This window comes from Quercus robur, chromosome 12 (genome assembly GCF_932294415.1).
Source record: "Quercus robur chromosome 12, dhQueRobu3.1, whole genome shotgun sequence".
NCBI classification, from domain to species: domain Eukaryota; kingdom Viridiplantae; phylum Streptophyta; class Magnoliopsida; order Fagales; family Fagaceae; genus Quercus; species Quercus robur.
Window position 1 is genome coordinate 38385664 of NC_065545.1, and position 23036 is coordinate 38408699.

At 33.8% G+C, this 23036-nt stretch overlaps 1 protein-coding gene across 1 annotated transcript; it reads left to right on the forward strand.

The window, feature by feature from the left end:
- The first annotated feature begins 2800 nt into the window (after positions 1-2800).
- LOC126708010 (AT-hook motif nuclear-localized protein 13) lies at positions 2801-13010 on the forward strand. Its single transcript, XM_050407807.1, has 5 exons — positions 2801-3708; positions 3783-3835; positions 8460-8591; positions 11993-12154; positions 12363-13010. The coding sequence occupies exons 1-5, from the start codon at positions 3096-3098 to the stop codon at positions 12633-12635; spliced, it is 1233 nt and encodes a 410-aa protein (XP_050263764.1). The 5' UTR covers positions 2801-3095; the 3' UTR covers positions 12636-13010.
- The last annotated feature ends 10026 nt before the right edge of the window (positions 13011-23036 follow it).

Sequence of the window (23036 nt, forward strand, 5' to 3'; positions counted from 1 at the left end):
TCAATCCAAATTTGACACATTCCACCTTTTCAGCCAAACTGGTTAATAGAACCTGTTTTGGAACTACTGATTGGGTCATAGACACAAGTGCTACTGACCACATGGTTCATTCTGTCTTGTTTCACCACAATAATTGCCACATTGAACACTCATGTAAATTTGCCCAATGGTGAGGTAGCCTTAGTCACACATATTGGGATTGTCAAAAACCTCAGGGCATCTGTTATATTATATTTTCCTGCAACACCTAGATCAATTAGCAACAACTCACATATATAGACTTACTATGCTTCTATCCTAGCTACCCAAAGAAAACCAAGTAAATTAAATGGATTAGTTATAATTATTGATGTTAACAAAACCTGAATAAAAAAACTTAATTGTTAACTTTGCATTACAAAGAGTAAGAAGGATAATATATAAATTTAACTAAATATTGTTTAAATAATATTTAGGGTTAAATTAAATTTATGATAGGATCCACCAATAATAATGTGAGGGAAGGAAAAAAAAAAAAAAAATATATATATATATATATATATATATATATATATATAATATATGTGGGGGCCCGAGGACCGAGAAAGGATAAAACCATTGTGACCATCATTCGTTCCTCGGGTGAAAGCACTTTAATCCCAAAGAGGGGGGGGGGGTCGTTCGTGGAGAGGAGGGGAAGAGACAAAATACCTCCTGGAAATTTGGGTGGAGAGAATGTCGTTTAGAGAGAGATTCAAGGTTGTTGAAAGAAGTTCCCTATGAAAGCTCACCTACTACCTTCGCATTAATGATTGGCAACAGCTTTATCAGCTGCATTGATGAGGAAATGACTCCTGAACAGTGGGATCACAGCTAAGAATCTCCTTCTACCACCTTCAATAGGAATCTAATAGGACAAATGTCCTAAGAAGGACCTAGAGAATTGCAGATAGAGGGCTGGGATGCAAGAAGTGTGGGAGTATATAAAGGAAGAGAACTTCTAGATGAAGGCCTGGAAAAAAAGACCAAGAAAAAGAGATTAGAACAAGAATAGTAAGGAGAAAGAGAGAGAGAGAGAACAGTGTGTATCCTTGCATAAAAACATCATCCTCGAGCGAGCTTGTAATGAACCATCATTATACTTGTTTTTAACTGCTGTTCATTCCCTTCCTATTTGAATCTTCAGACTTGAGCCCGACTTATTTTTTCCACTCTCTAAACAAATTTTTATCTATTTGGTCCTAGTTAGGCAATACAGGCTTCATTATTCTAAGTGGATTTGGGCCTGTAATTTTCATGTCCTTACAATATATATATATATATATATATATGGCAAAATTTAGATACAGTACTTTATATAGTGTTCCTTAGGTTCCTTTTTTAATTTTTAGCCAGTTGTCCAATTAAAATACTTTAACAAATGGCGTTAAAAAAGACAAATTAAGCTTTTTGTTTTCTTTTCTTTTTTTCCCGAGCCCATGATAAAACATCTGCTTCATGTCTCTATAACTTTTTCAACCTTAGAAGTCAAAACTCAAAACAACCAATTTGGCTTCAACAAAAGGTAAGAAGGGCCAATTGGTGGAGAGTAAGAAGAATAAGAAGGAGGCAAGGGATGAGGATTGCCTCCATAGAAACCTCCCACCACTGACCTAGTCATCACCACCCACAACCACCACTTAAAAGAGGAACCCCACAAGCCACCAGTACCTAACGATTAAGACCAAAACCCCACAAGCCACAAGCTACTAAAACAAAAACAAAAAGGACCAATTTGAACCAAACTTGATTTGGGTAATGTTGTTGTAGACTAGTGCTCAATGGAGTCTTGAGGCTTGATAGGTAGATTTGGATTTGCAAAGGAAACCATGAGAGAGAGAAAAGGAGAGCTTTTTTATGACTTAAGTTGATGATAATGATATAGATTTACCATATGGTATTGATAAAAATTTGAAAAAAAAAAAAAAAAAACTTGTTGGGAACATTGATCCAGATCTCTCAAGTTATTCTTAGCATAAAGAAAAGTTCCAACCTGAAGTTTGAGATTTGAAGATGTATCTAATGTTTTATCATGGGATAGGGAAGATGAAAAAGAAAAAGACAAAATAGAGAAAAAGAATCTTTTATTAACACAGTTTGTTGAAGTATTTAATTAGACAGATGACTAAAAATTATAAGGGAAATCTAAGGAACAGTACATAAAGTATTGTACTTAAGTTTTGCCTATATATGTGTGTGTTGTGACACTAACAACTTGAACTCACACCCCCCATCACTTGGACTTAGTGATGTGGTAAAAACTCATTTAGACTTATAAATAATTGAGCCCAAATTTGATTTTTTTTTTTTTTTTTGGGTCAAATTTAATCTTGGGTTAACTTATTTGATAGATGAAATAAGAACAATACTATAGATTAAAAAAAAAAAAAATCATGTTTATACCTACTACTAATACTACTGCTAATAATCTGTCATGTCATCCGTTGTAAAATTTGTTATATTCCCTAGAATTTCTCTTTGCTAATAAACAAACCTGAACAACCTTTTTCTCCACCTGGCTTGAGAGTTGTTCACATTATAGGCTCTCAATTACCGCAGTACTTGCAAAAGCCCATTACTTCTTAATTCAATGGTTACCTACCACGTATGTAATAAACACCTACTTTTTTTTTCTCTTTTTTAACTTTTCACCCCCCCTAAACCTACTCTGTAGCAGAAAAGAGTGAAATTACAAATTAGTAGTGGGCGGAAATCCTTATAAAGTAACAAAGAAAACAAAAAGGCGCAAATTTACAAAACCCTAAAAATCTAAACCCTACCTTTTAAAACAAAACAAACAAACCAAACCCACTTTTCGGCTCCACGGTTTTTCAATTTCCCCAGTAAATTTAATTCCCTTCCATCTCTACTCTTCTCTCTCTCTCTCTCTCTCTCTATATTCTCTCACTCTCTCATCAAAGTAGGTTTCTTTTGTGACGAATGATGAGTAGTAGATAAACTCAAACTCTTTTAACTCTCACCCAAATAAATTCCTCCCCCCTCTCTGCATTCTTTTCCCAGAAATCCAAATCCCTAAACAAAATCTCTCTCTCTCTCTCTCTCTCTCTCTCTGAGATATGGATTCACGAGAAGGTCCTCCTTCTTCTGCTACACCTCCACATCATAACATCATGGTTAGCCACCTCCACTCTTCATACCCATTGCCAAACACCACCAACAATTCTAACAACAACAACAACAACAACAACAACAGCACTCCCAATTCTTCTCACATGATCCCTCCTCCTTCCTCCGCCGCACGATTCCCTTTCAACTCTTCATCCAAGCCGTTTGATTCGCCCCATCATCAGCATCAGCACCAGCACCAACACCAGCACCAGCATCACAACAATAACAACACCACCGCCACCACCAACGCTTCCGCTAGTCCGTACGATCATGGATCGTCGCCTGTCGCCGGAGGAGGAGGAGGAGGAGGAGGGTTTAACATTGACGGCTCTTCCGCCTCCGCCGGCAAGAAGAAGCGAGGGAGACCCAGAAAGTACTCTCCCGATGGCAACATTGCTCTCGGCTTGAGCCCTACCCCTCCCCCTATCTCCTCTTCTGCCGCCGCCGCCAATCACGGCGCCGGTGCCGACTCAAGCGGGACGGCCCCCTCGTCTGAGCCCTCGCATAAGAAGCACCGCGGCCGCCCACCCGGTTCCGGGAAAAAGCAGTTGGACGCTTTGGGTGTGTTTAAATTTGCTTACTTTGATTGTAATATGAATGAATTTTTTAGTTTGACAGTTAATTTCGGTGTGCAGGAACCGGCGGTGTCGGGTTTACTCCTCATGTTATTATGGTGAAAGCGGGAGAGGTATGCTATTGAATGTTAGTTAGTTTATATAGTTATGAATTGGAAAATGCAGTTTCTTGGTGAGTTAAAAGAATGATCTTTAGTTAATTATTGTGGTTGTTTGGAAGGAAAAGTGTAGTTATTATGCTAATAAGAGAAAAAAGGATGAAGATTGCTTATAATTGAGAATATGTAGTTACCGGGTGAGTTAAAAGAATGATCTTTAGTTAATTCTTGTGATTGTTTGGAAGTGTAATTATTATGCTAATGAAAGAAAACGTATCAAAGATTGCACTTATTTAGTTATAATTTGGAAAATGTGGCTACTTCATAAGTTAAAAGAATGATCTTTAGTTAATTCTTGGAATTGTTTGGAAGGAAAAGTGTAATTATTATGCTAATGATAGAAAAAGGTTTAAAGATTGCCATAGTTTTTTTTTGTTTTTGGGAAAATCTGGTGATTTAAAAAAAAAAATGATCTTTTAGTTCATTCTTGTTATTGTTTGGAAGGAAAATGTAATTATTATACTAATAGAAGAAAGAGGATCAAAGAATGCCCTGATTCATCAATTAAATAAAGTGGCGAGCTTAAATTCAAAATATAGAAGTCTAATAATCTTTTCAAGACAATTTTTTTTTTTTTTTTGGGAGTCTTTTTGATATGTATATGGACTCATCATAAGAGTTGATATTCAAAAATTGAGTCACCAAAACAAAGGCGACTCATTTTAAATTGTATGTAGCAAAATGGTTTTACTGCTCATGTTATTATGGTGAAAGCTGGCCAGGTATGTTATTTAATGTTAGTTATTAAATTTAGTTGATGAGAATGTAGTTGAATATGTGGTAGTTTTGTTCGTTATAATTTGGAAAATGTAGCCACTTGGTGAGCTAAAGAATGATCTTTTAGTTAATTCTTGTAATTGTTTGGAAGGAAAGTGTAATTATTATGCTAATGAAAGAAAAAACGATCAAAGATTGCCCTAATTCATCAAGTAAAGAAAGTGGTGAGCGTTATTTATTAAATTTAGTTGATGAGAATGTAGTTGAATATGCGGTAGTTTTGTTCGTTATAATTTGGAAAATGTTGCCACTTGGTGAGCTAAAAGAATGATCTTTTAGTTAATTCTTGTAATTGTTTGGAAGGAAAGTGTAATTATTATGCTAATGAAAGAAAAAACGATCAAAGATTGCCCTAATTCATCAAATAAAGAAAGTGGTGAGCGTTATTTATTAAATTTAGTTGATGAGAATGTAGTTGAATATGCGGTAGTTTTGTTCGTTATAATTTGGAAAATGTTGCCACTTGGTGAGCTAAAAGAATGATCTTTTAGTTAATTCTTGTAATTGTTTGGAAGGAAAGTGTAATTATTATGCTAATGAAAGAAAAAACGATCAAAGATTTCCCTAATTCATCAAATAAAGAAAGTGGTGAGCGTTATTTATTAAATTTAGTTGATGAGAATGTAGTTAAATATGCGGTAGTTTTGTTCGTTATAATTTGGAAAATGTTGCCACTTGGTGAGCTAAAAGAATGATCTTTTAGTTAATTCTTGTAATTGTTTGGAAGGAAAGTGTAATTATTATGCTAATGAAAGAAAAAAGGATCAAAGATTGCCCTAATTCATCAAATAAAGAAAGTGGTGAGCGTTAAACTTAAAATACTGAAGTTTGATAATCTTTCTTAGCTTTTCAAGATACAATTTTTTTCTTCTGAGTCTTCCTAACTTGATATGGACTCATCATAAAAGATGATATACAAAAATTGAGTTACCAAAAGAAAGGTGACTCATTTCAAATCCTAGTTAAAATGCACATCAGAGTCAGTTTGTTTGTATGCGATTTTAATGTGCAAAACGGTTTATTTATTGCATTCAATTTCTTTCTTTCCTTTTTGTTTTTGTTTTTTGATTTTTTCTTCCTTTAAAAAAAAAAGTTAAAGTAGTATTATATGAATGTCATTAAACTTTTGTTTTTATGCAAAAGGTGCATCAAATTCTACTCTAACATTCATGGCAGCTTGATTCATTTTGGTTTAAAAAGGATGAGGGACTACATTGGAAGTATTTTGTTTGACTGTTCTTATGGCAGTAGCTGTATCATTCTCCCAGAATATTAATTTCATGACTTCTTTGTCCTTTACAATGCTAGAACAGTGTATTGGTGCATAACTTATTGATGATAATCACAGCATAATACATTTGAGATAAAACCTGAGGTGGTGATTTGCTGACTTACTCATAACTTAAGTCATTAACAATTTATCAGCTGATGTATGACCCTGCATCTAGGGTTTAAACAGCCATTGCCTAAATTGATGCATGTAATCTATAACATATATTTCACCTGATAATGTGGCAAGTGCCAGTGGTTGGAGAGATGCTGGTAGCTTCCAAACGCCTTGGCTGTAGAGAGAGAGAGAGAGAGAGAGAGAGAGAGAGAGAGAGAGAGGGAGAGAGCTTGTTCTCATTTTAAATTTTAGAGGGGATGGTTCATAATAACAAAGACAAATGACCAAAGGACATTGGTTATGTTAAGCCAATGTGTAGAGATTGTGGCTTATTTCCTTGAGCCAATTTTTGCATGTGCACACACAAATTCATAGAAAGATAGAGTAATATAAGCACAAAAGTTTACCCGCTTATATGCGATAGAATGTGGTTTAGTTCTTATGCCTCAGAGAAGGTAAGTAGCAAGTTGCATACTCTATAAGGAAATAATTTATCATGTCTGAATAAAGAAATAACTTAACAGTGTCAAACAATGGGACTACCCAGTTTAGATGTGTTCATGTAATGTAACTTTTTGAACATTTAATTGTTCAACTAAGCTAATTGATGACTTTGAAGTGATCAAATTTATCTCTGTATCAACTTCTATTTACAGGGGAGCAACTGCATATTTCTAAGATGCCTATGGTAGACACCTGTGTATTGCCTTCCCTGCACAAATGTTTGAATCAAATTAATTTTTAATTTGTTTTAAGTCCAATGATTGGTACTTAAGATTTATTGTGTATATTTGGATTTCCCTCCAACAAGATTTTGAATCGGTCTTTGCTTTTGGTCTTTTGCATTTTCACTTGAATGACACTTTAACAATGAACCACATTTAGTTTCAGGTGAGTCAAAAAGTTAATATGTTGGTTTTGTTGAGTGTGCATTATATTTGTTTGGGCCAGTTGTTGTAAGGCATGAAGACATAGATTGAGGCGCAGAGAGATAACTTTGGTGTTGTCTAACCTGTATCAGAAGGTTGAAAATTCAATTGATTATTAGATGCAGTTAAATGATTTAAATAGTTGCTGTGACTTTTATTTAAGAATTAATACCTTATTTTATTGATCATGTATGTGTGATTTTTAATATGAAGGGCAATGAGCTCTAGTTTAACTTGTACCTCCTCTTATACCTCCTAAATGGAGAGTGAGGTCATGTCTTCAAGTGATAGGAACCCAAGCTGATTTGAGGGTGGCCAAGCAGCAGTTAGCTTGGCACATCAAGTTCCGATTTTCCTCCCCTGGCTCCCATTTTCTTAGAGCAACTTCTTGAGGATTAAAGACAAGTATTGGCAGCTAATGGTTCGAGTGGGAGGCTTAGCTTAGGGTGAACCCATGTAATAAAAGTAAAATAGTCAAAATTAGTTAGTAGTTACTGTTAGATAAGCTAGAGTTAGTTAGTTAGAAGTCTAACTTGGTTATAACATTTATCAGTTATCGTGTGTAATTCATATAATCTTATGTTGAAAATAATAGTTGCACATGGTAGATTAGTACCAATGAGATGGATCCATGTGGACCATGTAGATTAGGGAAGTATTAGTATAAATACATGGTTGTGCTCTCATTTCTACTCACTGAATAATGTTGACAATAATGTTGCAATAGGTTTCTTAAACTATTGTAGTCTTGCTTGGAGGTAGAGATTCCCATCAAGCAACCCCAATTGGATAAGGTGATTCTCTTGTAGAAATCACAAGCATTCATCCATCTATCTTCCACCAACATCATTCAATCTCATTATCCATCCATTTGTCCTATCCATTCCAAACCCTAATTGCATCCCATCATCCCTACACTATTTTCCCCTTCAAGAATTAATCTCAAACCACCTCAAACCATCGCCATAGTTGCTTCCCTGGCCATGGTTGAGCCTACCCGTGCCTAAACATCTCATCCAAGCCCTCACATCAACAAGAATCTGCTTCTGCTCTTGCACCTCCTTACATGCCTGAACCCTAAACCGTCATAAATTCTACTTTTCTCATCTTCTCTATTCAAGAATAAGAACAACCAAACCAGTATTGTGTTCTTATCAACAAGACCCATTGGGTGCATGTGTAACTTACCAATAAAAAAAAAAATTAAGATGGTGAAGTCATGCAATTATTATGCCATAGCAAAGCAATGGGTTGAAAACATATTCTTGATATGATTTGTGGTTAGTGTTTAGAGAGGTTTTTGTAAATCATTAAAGCTTGTGAGTGAAGTCTTGGTGATATTAGGGTAGTTGTAGCTTTCTTTAACTCCTAACGTCTTGTATATTATGATGTTGTATTATTGGTTGAAATTCTTAGTTGGATTTTAGAAGGGAGCTGTCTGTTCAAATATAGTATCTTTCTAATTAGCTAACTATTGTGTTTGCAGGATATAGCGTCAAAGATTATGGCCTTTTCACAGCAGGGACCTCGCACAGTTTGTATTCTCTCTGCTAATGGTGCCATCTGCAATGTTACCCTTCGCCAACCAGCAATGTCGGGTGGTACTGTGTCATATGAGGTAACTTATTTGGTCTTAGATCCATCAAATACGAATTAAGTATTATTCATGTTATTTTACATGTACAGCAATATGGGGACTTGTTTGTGATAGAATATGTTAAACTGATATGGAAAGTGCCAAAGAATGATATGCAATCTGATGACAAAATTAAAATACATACATAAATACCATACATACAGCCATAACTATCTGTGTACATATCACATCCTTGCATTCACCTGAAAACTTATTATACTCACATTCTTCATACTTTTTCAATATCAAAACAAAACAGTCATGTTCAATACTAAAATATAATATTTCTGTTGAAACATTATTGGTAACAACTAAAGGCAATCAAAATTGACGGTGGTGGTACCTTTTGTCACTTAAAACGATCTCTTTGAATTTTAAATACCATGGTTTGAATGAAATAGTTATAATCTGTGGCTTAGCTTATCTATGAATGGCCTCGTAATTCAAAGCCAGTGGAAATGTGGGTCTTTTGGAGGATACCTTAATGGTTTAAAAAATTAAGGGTAAACAATATTAAAACTATTACTGACTCTTATTTCCAGAAATATTTCTAAGATTTCTTGTTAATTCAAACTTTCAAGGGTGCTTTTCATTTTAATGACGTACTTATCAAAAATAAAGCCTTTAAGGTGTATGAAAGACTGCACCCTGCAATTTCAATACACATATTCGGTTTCCTAAGTGAATTAACAATGATTACAGATGAAATTTTCATGATACCTTTCTCTGTTTATTAAAATAGACATGCTAATATCAGAAACAGAAATAGAGAAATATGCTTGAAATCTTTTTATTTATTTATTTTATAAAGTAATAAAAGCTTTATTAGAAAAATGCTACTTCATGCAAGAAGAAGGAAGTTGCAAAAAGATATATACAAAAAATTGAGTTTTGAGTTATTTTTGACACGAGATGCAGGAGTTATAAGAGGAAAACAAAAAATTGGTGAGGCATGTCAAAGTTCTAATGTTTTTTCTAGTATATGAATTTATTTCCGAATCTAAGAAAGGAAATTTTTTAGAATAGAGTGACTAAATTTTAGGTTGGCTGTCAACCTATTGCAACCCTCCTTTATTGGGCTTGGCATCTGCTGTGAACAAAAATATTTGACAACTAAGCACAGACACAATTAAATGAACTATATCAGGTTTAAAAATTGTAATCTGAATTCTCCAAGTAAAAGTTCATGGAGGCACCATGACAGCTTATTTATTTTTAATATATGGAGGACAGGTGTTGCTGTGCAGTTTTACTAGCATGATTGTGTTAAAGACTGGTGTTGTTTCTTGGCTATGTAGGACCCTGTTTATAGAGGTTGATTTTTGACCAAAGAAGCAATGTTTGTGGTGCAATGGTAATTGAGGATGACTGTTATATGACAAGGTCCTTGATTGATTTGAAACTGGGAATTTGCAGTGATCTTTTGTGGTGTGTTGATATATATATATATATATATATATATATATAGAGAGAGAGAGAGAGAGAGAGAGAGAGAGAGAGAGAGAGAACACCCATATTGTGAGTGTCCCTAATAGTCCCTAATTGTGTCACGTCAAATTGTATATCTCTATTTACAAATTACTTTTTGTGGGATAGCCTTGCAACAGGTGATGGATCTTTCCACATTGACGGCTTTGAGACCATAAGTCCCAAGAATGAATTAATGGAGCTAACACTGTTCTTTTTTACTAATTGTCTTTTGTCTTTGTTTTCCTTTTATTGGAAAATTATGGAGTGAAGGTAAACAAAATGAATTACCTTTAGGAACCTATGTTTGTCATATTGGCTAGGGAGAGGAGATTGGAATGAAACTTGATGAGTGCTATGCACAATAAATAAGAGTGCCAGATCTGATAATTTGGGTTCATAAATAGAAACTATTGTTTATGTAATAAAGATTAATCCCATTAAATCTATGACTTCTTGCAAGTGATTTAACATTCAATACATCAAGATGGCAATCTATGCCAAGTTTTCTATATTAGGTGTGAGTAGTCCCGTTATTAAGAGTGTGGTTGTTTCTCCTTCTTTTCATTTATATGCACAAGAAATGCATTAAAGCTTTCTCTGGCATGCCTTCTGCGTAAGAAGATGCACTGTAGTTACCCGCCAAGTGCTGCCTAGTGGTTGGAGGCTTGGGACGTCTTCAAAAAAAAAAAAAAAAAAAAAAGATGCATTGCAGTTATTTTAGTTTCTTGTTTACCACAAAAGGAAATGAGATTCCAACCAAAAAAGGAAAAGTTATTAGTAGTTTTCCATTTAGTCCAAAAATGTATGGCATGATTTTCCAACCCGGGCCCTCTTCTTGCTTTGTAGCATGTTTTGCTTTTTACTTTTTTGATTCTGTGTTTGATAATAAAGTTAGGATGTGCATTACTTATCACAAACTAAAGTTAGGATGTGCTTTATATAGTAGAATGCTGGACAACAGGATTTATGATAAATATAATTTACTATAATGTTTCCTGGAAAATGTTGAGTCAGATTAGTTATTATAATGCAGATAATACTTGTAAGAAGAGAAGTAATGTAGATAATGGTTGCTTCTGCACATGAGCATAAACCGCTTAGCCCATCAAGAGTGAATGTCCCTAGATTGCCTGGCAGCTAATTTTGGCTGGGTGGGGTTAGTTGCCCGTAGGTTTTGCTGTCTAGAGGTGAGTCCAAGGGGCTCTTCTCTAGAAAGGTTTCCCACGTTATTGAAAAATAAAAGTGGGATTGCTCAATGAAAACCAATGATATTTTGCTGTAAGAAAATGCTAGTGCTAGTTGAAAGCACCAAATAAGGTCAGGATGGATATAATGGGACTTGGATATGATCCTTAACTGTTGAAGTTCATGGCTGGAGGGTGGTTATAATAGAAAATTTCTGTTACATGGTGTTGGTTATTTTAGATGAAGCTTATCTCTAAGTAGTTTCCTTGATTTATAAGTTATTTATAAAGTATCACAGATGACAAAGGGTTTGTTGTACACGTCAACAAATTTCAGTTATGTAAATTGTGAATAGGTTCATTACGGAATTGAAAGCTGTAAACATTATCAATGTTATGACTTTTGAGTTTTTTCTTCCTCGATTACTGACATTATCAATGTTTGTGCTCTATGCATCTTACCCTTTATACGGTAGAATAACTGTAGGTATATTGTGGTCATGGCTTGAATAACCATGAACTGTGATACCATATTGAAAGACGAGATGCTCATCTGACCTTATGTCTTTCAAGGTTCATTTCTAATTATTTTTATTGGTACTTACACATGCATTCGGTGGGTTTTGAACTGGTGACATGCTATTTGAGCTAGAGCTCATTGGTTTTAAGATTTAATTTTTCTTCCATATGCATAAATTTTCTATGTCATGGTGTTATTGTTCTCTGCAGGGTCGATTTGAGATTATTTCTCTATCAGGTTCCTTTTTGCTTTCTGAAAACAATGGTAGTCGCAGCAGAACAGGTGGTTTGAGTGTGTCCTTGGCAGGGTCAGATGGTCGAGTATTAGGTGGGGGAGTTGCTGGAATGCTAACTGCAGCGACGCCTGTTCAGGTATTGCTCTACTTTTTTTTTTCTTCTAATTTGTGCTTCATTTATGAATTTATGATGAAATATTCTCTTTCTGCACATTTAGTTAAGTGTATGAAGTGGATCCTATGTACTGATGTGGGCGCACCAATAAACGTCCAAACATCTGGGGAATTGACAAAGATACAAATACATTTTACTTTTTTATTTTAACTGTCTCAACGACTGCCAGGTCATCGTAGGTAGCTTTATTGCGGATGGGAAAAAATCGAACCCTAATAACCCGAAATCTGGGCCTTCTTCAGCACCGACATCGCAAATGTTAAACTTTGGTGCTCCTGTGGTCGCAGCCAGCCCTCCCTCTCAAGGGGGCTCAAGTGACTCATCGGATGAGAATGGTGGTGGTAGTCCAATTAATAGAGGCCCTGGACTCTTTGGTAATCCAGGTCAACCCCTCCATAACATGCAGATGTACCAACTCTGGGCTGGCCAAACTCAACAGTGAGGATGCTTCCCCCTTTAACAGTTCAGTGCGCTGGGTTATTGACTCAGATATTCTTCTGCGTAGTGGGTAGAGCTGAATTCCAAAAGCTAACAAAATGCATTATTTGAAGCAGATGGAGAGGTGTCTATTTCAAGTTCTCTAGATCGGGTTACTTGTTTTTATTTTTTCGAAGTTAGTCTTCGTTTTTTCCCCTACAACATAATTATAAAAAAAAAGATGGCTATTGTTCATAGCTGAGGGAATGCCACCTGATTTTTAGGATGTCATCACTTCAAATTGCTTTCTTAGTATTTTAGATCTATATATGTCTTTCCTGTTAGCAGTTTATGGACTTCTAATGAGATTTATAGCAGTTTTTTCAGTAGAGTTGGGTCATTTTCTTTCTTTCTTTTATTTATTCCATAAGTAAGAATAATTTTATTAAATGGAGACTACTTCATCTACAATGGTCACAAAGTTGGCTAAAAGTTATGACAAAAAAAAAAAAAGGGAATTATGTTCAAAAGAGGATGGATACTTTAAAAACCATGGAATCAAGCAAAGAGCTTGCGAAGGATCCTTAAACGTAATTATTATGTTCGCGTTAGACTCTATATCAAAACATAATAAAGGAACAATGTTCCAAATGTCTAGAGAATATATTTATCCACCCGTTTCCTTCATACAAATATAAGTAATCATTCACTCTTCGGAAGAACACGGTAGGATTCCAAAAGCTATGAATACCTAACTTTACAACTGATAGGCTTCCTTTCCTTGCAATGAAGTAAAATGTGGTCCGCCACGACTTTTCCTTGTGACACTGGCACAGGCTGTTCCTAAGGCTCCTTTTGGTTGGAGTGAAAATAGGAATGATGAAAAAAAAGAGTGGAAAATTGGGAAGAAAATAATGTTTTTCTTTGTTTGGTTTAGGAGAGAAAACACAAATGATGGAAAATATTGGAAAAAAAAATCCATCCGGGCCCACAAATAGTTATCCTCCTGATTTGGGAGGAAAAGTGGGAAGAAAAAAGAGAAAAGTGGGGCTTAGCACTTGAATTACATATTTACCTTCTTGATGTGTTATATGTAAGTTTTTTCTCTTTTTTATTTTATTTTATTTTATTATTTTTTTTTATTATGGGAGCTTGCATGCTTGGGATTTGTGAGTCAGGTCCTTGACTCCTTGTCTTTTCTTCCCTTTTTTTTTCATCTTTTTTAAAAATTTTTTTTTAATTCTTTTCTTTTGTGTTCATAAAACACCCTTTCTTTTTTCAATTGTTTTGGTTTTTTTTTTTTTTTTTTTTTTTTTTTTTTTTTTTTTTTTGGGTTCTTGAACTTCTTATCCTCCTTTTATTTTATTTTATTTAATGAAGAAATCATTCATATGTATTTTTTTTAATAAAAATATAATGTATTATTTTTGTTTTACCTAAATTGAATATAATGATAATTTTATACAAACTTTATTTTCTATCATTTCATTTTTCTTCTCAACCAAACAAAAGAGTTTTCCATCCCTTCGCTTTTCTACCCTCCCAACCAAACACATACAAGAGAAAACCAAATCTTTTCTATCCTCTCTCCATTTTCTATTCTCCCACTTTTTCACTTCCCCAATCAAATGGATCCTAAAATTTTCTCAAGTGAGAACTAAGAATCTTCCTCCAAACTGTCGTCCAAACAAAAAGGGAAACTCTCTGTGGGGCCTTCGCATTTCAAATTTCTTTCCAAGGGAAAAATAACAGAAGTTGACCCCTTCAAAGCATTAATTATAGAAAGAACGAATATCAAACTCTTCATTATTCTGATTACTGCCTTAGCCCGAGTCCAAATCTTCTGTCCCACACTTCCTGCTCCATTATATACTTCACAAATAAAAACATGTCACATGTCCATTTAATTTATTAAATGCTAAATTTATGCCTTCTATTATTTCAATTACCTAAATATGATGGGTTATTTATTTATTTATTTTAGGAAATTGAAATAATAGAAGACATAAATTTAGCATTTAATAAATTAAATGGATATATGACCTGTTTTTATTTGTGGAGTATATAGTGGAGCAAAAAGTGTGGGACATAAGATTTGGACTCCCTTAGCCCTGTCCTCCTATCATTTCTCTTCTTTAGTTCGTCATTTATTGATGGATTTTTCGGGATTTATTTTTCTTATAATTGGAAGAAAAAGATTGAATTCGATCTCCATGAACATGGGATTCTAGAAGATGGAGAAAAACAACTACTGAGTCCACCTGTTATTCATGAAAATCCCAATAGAATCTAAGCAACTACTAACTCCAGTTACTAAGTCCAATTTAGTTGTTGTTATCGATGTCATGTGAGTAGGCGTGGTTGTTTTATTTTGTTAAGTTTGTTTAACATTTTTATTTTTGCAATTGTCCTTGTTGTTTTTATAAAAAAGAATTTTAACTAAATAACAAAACTTAACTCACTTGCCCTATATTATTTATTGACTCACACAACCACACTAGTCCATACATAAATAAATTAATACATTAAATGTCTATTAACCAATCAAATGCTTGAACAATTACTAACTTTATTAAAAAAAAGTTATTATAACATGATAATAATAAACACACATGTAACTAACTCTTTGTATTTCTTAATTATTAAATTATATAAAGCTATATTATATTTATACTATATATGCACACATTCACACACATCACAATTCACACAAATAACATTATAACAAAAATAATAATAATAACGCATATATTTGACACTTACACACACACATATATAATATAAATTTGTAATAAACAGATAGACACTCAACTCACACACAAACACTCACTTTTTTTTTTTTTTTAGATTTGAAGATATTGAGATTTTCAGATAGAGAAGATAGATGGGGTGTGATTCATGAGAGAGAGAGAGAGAGAGAGAGAGAGAGAGAGAGAGAGAGAGAGAGAGAGAGAGAGAGAGAGATCTATGATTTGTATTATTTGATTTTGAGATTGGTTGATCTGCGTTGTTGTTTGATTTTGAGCTTGGCTAATGTGTGATTATGATGTACAAAAATATTTTTAATGGTGAATTAAACTAATAATGAAATATTATACACACACGTGTGCGCACTCATGTATTTATAATTTTTTTTTTCAAGTCAGGGGGTTCATTTGAACCCCTTTGGAAGACCTCTAGCACCGCCCTTGCTGCCAATTGATGTTTTCATCCCCAATATTTTTAATGGTGAATTAAACTGATAATGAAATATTACACACACACTCATGTATTTATAATATATATTTTTTTCAAGTCAAGGGGTTCATTTGAACCCCTTTGGAAGACCTCTAGCGCCGCCCTTGCTGCCAAGTGATGTTTTCATCCCCCTAGACCACCCCACAAGAAATCTCTCTTTAACTTCTCAATCTTATTACTCATGAGGATGGTAATTAAATAAAGATAAGAAGTATGTATGTAAACTCGAAAGTGTCTTCTTCAAAAAGGTTAGCTGTTCCCGTTTTGATAGGTAAAACTTTTTCCAACCCACTAACCAAAGTTATATTTCACCAATATGGGGTTCCAAATCTATGTAGACTTAAATGAAGCCCACAGTAAAATCTCAATATAAGTCAATGGTAGAGACCCTACCTTACAACCCAAAATATTAGCAAGAATAGACATGCTTTCAACCACTACTACTTGGACCATATCCTCTCACTCAAATTAATCTTTAGGCCAATCATTGCCTCAAAATAAATCATTACAATCAAATGTAGAGAATTTGTTCGGATTAGCATCACAAAACAAGATGTATCATCAACAAATAATAGGTGCAAGAAACGTAAATCATCATTTTCTCTATTACATGCAGTGAAAACCCTAATAAGGCTAACGTTCTCCAATCTTCTTAGCATCCTACCCATAACCTTTATAACCAAGTTGAAAAGTAACTGATAAAGGATCTCCTTGTTGCAATCCCCTCAAATTACCAAAAAAAGCAGAATTACTACAATCCCTTTTAGAAAAAGGTGGGTTAACTAACGAAAGAAAGATGGAATCAGATGTATTCTTAAAAGAAAGCGCTTTGCCTCATTCTCTCCAACAAATACAAGAGTACCTTGCAATTAACATGGTCCTAGGCATTTCAAATCCAACTTGCAAATAAGCCCTAGAGTTATACTTCTAATCCTACCATCCACACATTTATCTCAACGAGAGCTAAATTTAAAATTTGCCTACCTACAAATGCATTCTAAGACTTATAGTAAAGCCTGTCCAACACTGCTTAGAACATATTCCCCAACACCTTAACAAGATTTAAAAGAGTGTGTATAGAGTGTACAACAATAAGTGTAACAAGATTTAACCTAGTTTTAAGCATATAATCAATTGTTTTACACGTCTCTCTCTCTCTCTCTCTCTCTCTCTCTCTCTCTCTCTATATATATATATATATATATATATCTAATTTATTATGATTTTAATACATGTGATCAATTGTTTTTACGCATGTGCTAGCTATAATTCGTTAGGGGTTGTTATTAACATAATCAACTCCTTAGTGTAAATGTAACTAGGGTGGCCACTGTAAACTAAACTTATTTCATTTTATGAGAATTTTACTTTAAAATTAGATTAAAATAAGAGTCTCTCTTATTCTATCCCTCCCTCTCCTCTCTACTCAAATTTCTATGTCTCTTAAACATTAAATCTTTCCTAAGACATCATAGATGCTCAGATCCTTTCATGGACCATATTTCGATATGAGTATGTAAGACATAATTAGATGTCCTCACAAGAACTCATAACCTAATTAAACCTCAAACTGTACCAATTTGGTGTTCAAGTGACAATTCTTTGCTGAAAAAAAAAAAAACAAAAAAAAAAAAACAAAAAAAAAAAACAAAGGTGACAATTCTTTGCATTTATTCGGCATCGGCTGGAAGAGGGACTGGTGATAGCAGCTCTCTCTCCAACGAATCCTCTCCCATCTTCTGTAGATATATGGTGGAGGTCGTGCCATTTTATTTACAAGTGAGCTGGGTTTTACACCTATTTTTGAGTGAGATTAAGCCATTATTTGTAATGTTTTCAGTAAAAAGATAGACCAGCAATGCCAGTTCGGTCACATAATTAAGGATGCATTGGGGTTGGCTCAACAGATGGAGGGTTTTTATTTTATTTATTTATTTATTTTTTAATGATAATACAGTGCTTACGTTATAAAGGCAAAAATTTCTTTTGACTTTACAGTCTAGATGAATGTTTCACCAAATATTGATATATTTGTTTGAACTAATTCAACACATCACTGAGATAAAAGTATTGATGAATGCTTCTAAAAAAACCGAAGAATACTTTCGTTTTGGAAAAAAATTGACCATCATTCGCCATTTCTTATATCTTAACGGGATTTCTTTGTAGTGAGTCTGTCTAGTGAGTCTAAAAGTGATATTAACCCATCTTGCTCGTAAAGGGCAAACTTAATTTATAGAATAACTACTAGTATACTTGAAAAGTCAAAACAAATTAGATAGAATTAATGGTGTACGTATCCTGAAGTGTTATTTCTTTTTTCTTTTTCTTTTTTCTTTTTTTGATGAAGTGTTATTATCCTGCAGTCTTATTTCTTTAGCTAGATAGAAGTTAAGCAGTAAATGTTGGGGGACAAGGAGGATATCATAAACTGCTTTTCTTTTCTTTTTTCCTTTTAAAAAAAATTTATATTTTTTTTAATAATTTGATAATGATAATGTAGGAAAATTTTAACTCTAAAGATTTTGTTAGAAACAAGAGTAGAGCTATATATAGATATTTAACATTTAAAAATTAAGCCTACAAAAATAGGAGTTGGACCCATCAAATATTTAAGTAAAGTACTATTCCAATGGTACTTGTAGGGACACAATTATTCAGCGACCCAAGAATAACATTGGGCTCGTATGTAAAAGGCCCGAACAATATAATTCATAGAGAGTGGGCTAGAAAAGCTGGACCTTGGTTGTTGGACGGCGGTTTAGTCGTGATTTTCATGGAAGCTCATACGAAGGTAGGTTTGGCCAGAATAGCTAGGCTTCACATCGGTGTAGCTCGGAGGGTTTGAGTCCTCGGACTTAGTCCGAGGAGCATCACATTCTTCCCATTCTTCTTTTTGTAGGATCTTTTTTCCTCCCCCCTTTCTCCCCTTGCTCTCTTCCCCTTTTATACCAGTGTTTACTTCCCGTTTTTCGTCTACGTGTCAGTTTTTCCTTTTTGGGATAATGACTCGTCCTATCAATCCATACGTCAGAGTGGTTAGGGGTGGTTGGGAAAAGTTAAATAGCATGGTCTGGAGTATGGGCTTGTCAGACGCAGGGCTCCACATTACGGTGTTGGTAGATTTCTCCCTTGTACTGCTCTTGTACTGAGTTTGTCCTTTTCTTCAGGCGTTTTGTGAGGTGTTGAGCGTGAGATCGTCCTCGGCCACATCCTTGGGCCTTTGAGGGGCTTTCATCATACGTCCTCGGCAGTAGGACTCCTCGGCCTGGGCTTTGGGCCCTGAATACAAAGTGGGCTGGGACCTCAGATTTCGGGTCCCACAGTACTCTTAAAAAAGAATTGGCAACATTATATCTTAAACATGAAATAATTCAATTTCAAAAAAGAATTGACAATTTTATATCTTAAACATGAAAAAGATCAATTTTAAATAAAGATGATATATTTTTTTGGCAATCCTAATTTCTATCCTCTTTTCCAAAACTTCAATCAAGTATCCACGTGTCCAACATAAGAACAGTTAACCGGTGACAGAACTACTTAAGGGCTGAGCAGGGCCATGCCTCCCCCTCCCCCCCCCCCCCCCCCCAAAAAAAAAAAACTTCTATCAGTATGTATATTAACAAGAAAATAAAAAAAAAATAGAAAAAAAAAAACTTGGCTCTAAAATTTGTATACTTGGCCCTCCTTTCCAAAAAATTTACAAACTGACCCGAGAAATCTAAAAAATGGATAAGAAGAAAAGTTTATTAAAAAAATTGCACATATCCGGATAATAAGAAAAATCTTTGGATAAATCATAAATCCGGTTTAAGTAAAAATAGTAACAACAAATCAATTACAAATCCTAGTAAAAAAAAAATCATAAAAACTCAATAACATTTACCCAATTTCTCCCTCTCACTTGAGAACTCTATGCCCCTCTCAAATGACTCCATCTCCATAGTCACAGAAACAACTCCTATACCATGTATTGATTGCTCCATCCATACACTAGTTAGACCTTGATAATATTAAAATGTGTCAATTGATTTACAAAACTCTTGATTATAAAATCCTATTATTGATTTTTTTCAAAAGAAAAAATATAAAAATAATAATTAAAAAATTAATGCTAATAATACATTGTTTTCAACTTCTAGTACTGATATTCCAATTTTTTAAAATCTTTGAACAAAGACATTGGCCCCTAATTTTGAATCTAGCTATTTCCGTCTCTGCAGTTAATTAATTTCAATGCTATTCAAAGTAGAAAAGAGCAGGTAAAAAAAATTGAGAGGAAATTATAGAAGGTTATGTATGTGTTTTACAATGTCAAATCACAATGATGTTGCAATGTTCCAATTCAAAAGACAAATGTTGGATCAATCGAGGCTGAAAGTTTTCAGGGAAATATGCCAAATGGACGCTCCAGATAGTTTAATATAATAGTAAAAAAAAGGGATTGTATTTGTAGGAACTAGGAACCATGGACAACTACATACATATAGACACTACAGATACAATGTTAAAAAACGATTGCATAACTTGCAACTACCAGTTGATAAAATTATGTGGTGCAATTAGACATAGAAATAGACTTAATTGGAACTGAAATAATTGAATTAAATGTAGTAAAGTGATCGGTGTTATTGAATTTAAAACAAAATAAACTAGTCTTAAAAAAAAGCAGAAAGAAGAAAAATGATTGACGCTGAAACGAAAAAAGGATTAAAAGAACGCGTAAAGCATGCATGCAAGCCACACCAACACCAAAGCCAACCTAAAATAAATGACTGTCACCGACAACGTGTTTGATGACAGAAGTAGCTAAAACCGCGGCTTAGGTAGGTCACATAACATAAGAGTTGACGACAACACTTTTGACAAACGGGGATATAACAATCGGAAGTCTCTGGACAGCTGCTAATTAAGCACTACGATCCATAAGTTATTGAAATAAAGTTGATTATGTAGAAGAAATAATGTAAATTTCAGTTAACTCAATTTAGATATATTTTTTTTTTTTTTTTTTTTTTTTTTGTGGTCATATTTAGAAAATAAGAGATTTGAGGTTTGAAGTTTCATTCACATCAAAAATTGATTAGTATTTTAGTCTGATAATAATGAACAATATTTATATATAAATTTGATATATAATTATGCATAGAGTATCAAGATTGCAGCTCACATCAGAAAGACAGAAAAGAGATAAAGCAAAAGAAGAAAGCAGCGAAGAAATGATTTTTCTGTCTAAACGACATTAGTGTAGTGTTGTTATTGTAGTTTTGTATTTTCTGTATGTAAAACTACTTGTAGCTTTCAATGTATTTAAGTTGGAGGAGTTTCACATGTGGAATAACAGAATGTTACACGTGCTGTAAATGATTTGGGATATTTTTCCAAGCCTCTGTTTTGGTATTTAGACGCAGAGCTTATACAGATTCATTATTGAATTGAAATCAGAATTTTCATTCTCTCTCTCTCGCATATTATTTCTCCTTCAAAGTTTCTGTACTTTTTTATATAGAGTGAATATCATAAGTTGAAATTCTAAAAAAATGATTATAATAATAGTTATAAAAAAGTGATAGTATTGGTAATTGCCGAAAAAATGTTGTCCACTTTACCTTTTTATTTTTGCTTGAGATAATTTTTTTTCTCAAAAAAAGAGTTATCCACTCTACTTAATCCCACGTACTTACGTGTTTGTTTGAATTTGTTGTTTATGATAAACGTTGGGAAGTCAATTCATAGTTCATGATAAAGAATCTACAGCTAGTTTCATCTTATAAATGAGAGGGCACAATGGCACATGGACTTAATGCTGCCTTCTCTCTGTTAGTTTGTTTGTATATATGTATTATTGACTTCTATATTGCATTTATATAAACTTTAAGCTAGTGTTATGTGTTGAAACATTTGAAGGAGAGTATTTTTCTTACCAAACCTCAAGGCGATTGATGTAATTTACTCAATTAAAAAATATAAATTAATTAGAGCTCTACCATGTGACATGCTAGGGCCTAGTACTAGTAGTCAAATTTGATGTATTCACCGTAGTATGCGACACGATCATAGTCTAACCTAAATGTTAAAAATAAAAATAAAATTTAAAGACAAAAAACTCCAAAATTCATGGAGCCACTACATTATGTGACATGAGTTTCTATTGGATGTGACAAAGTTAAAGTCATAAGTGATCTTAAATCTACCTAACAATTTTATTTATTTTTTAAGTAAAATTACAAAAAAGAAAAAAATCTTTATTAACATGTGATGCGGTGAAAAGCTTGCCATATATTGTACATTTGTACTTGATGTATACAAAATCTTTTGTGATCATGTTATAGTTTAAAGTCAAATTATTATTATTTTTTTCAAAAAAAGAGAATTTAAAGTTAATAATAATTATAAATAAGTAATGTTGGAAATTAATCTGTGAAGTGATTGTTGAGCGGGATGTGAATTATCGATGGATGTGACAAAGTTGCAGTCATTAGTGACCTTGTTACCACTAATCAACTTTACACACGCACACAAAATAAATAAATTAAATAAATAAGTAAATAAAAACCTAGATTTACCATGTGACTTGATTGAGCCTATCTCATATTTGATTTACACACCATCTTTTGTGACATGATCACAATCTAACTTATGTGACGTAAATTACTAGCGGATGTGAGAAACTTACAATCATAAGTGACCCTATTAGAGACTGAATAAAACATAAATAAAATAAATGAAGAAAGAACTCCTTTTGTTTGTACATGATGTGGCCAAGTCTACCATTAGAGTAAACCTATACATACAGTGATGAGTCCAAAAAAATCATTAAGGTCGTCCACTAATATGGACGACCTGGCATCATTAGTAGACCGCCATGGAAAAAGATGAGTAATTGCTCAACACATTCAATAATGACCATTAAAAGGCTTAAACTCTCGTCAAGACAAAGAACGTTACAATTAAGGTAATAATTACCTTTATTTATGTCCAACAACTACCTAAATCACCTATAAAAGTACAATTTGCCTCACTTGCTATGGTACGTCAAAAACTACTACAAAACACCATCTATATACGAAAGATATAGGCTAATACTAACTTAAGTATCAGAAGCTCTCCCACTGGGCACAACCTAGTAGTCTTTTCGATTAACTCTCTTTATCTTGTAGGTCCTACAAGATCGTCAAGAGCCCCG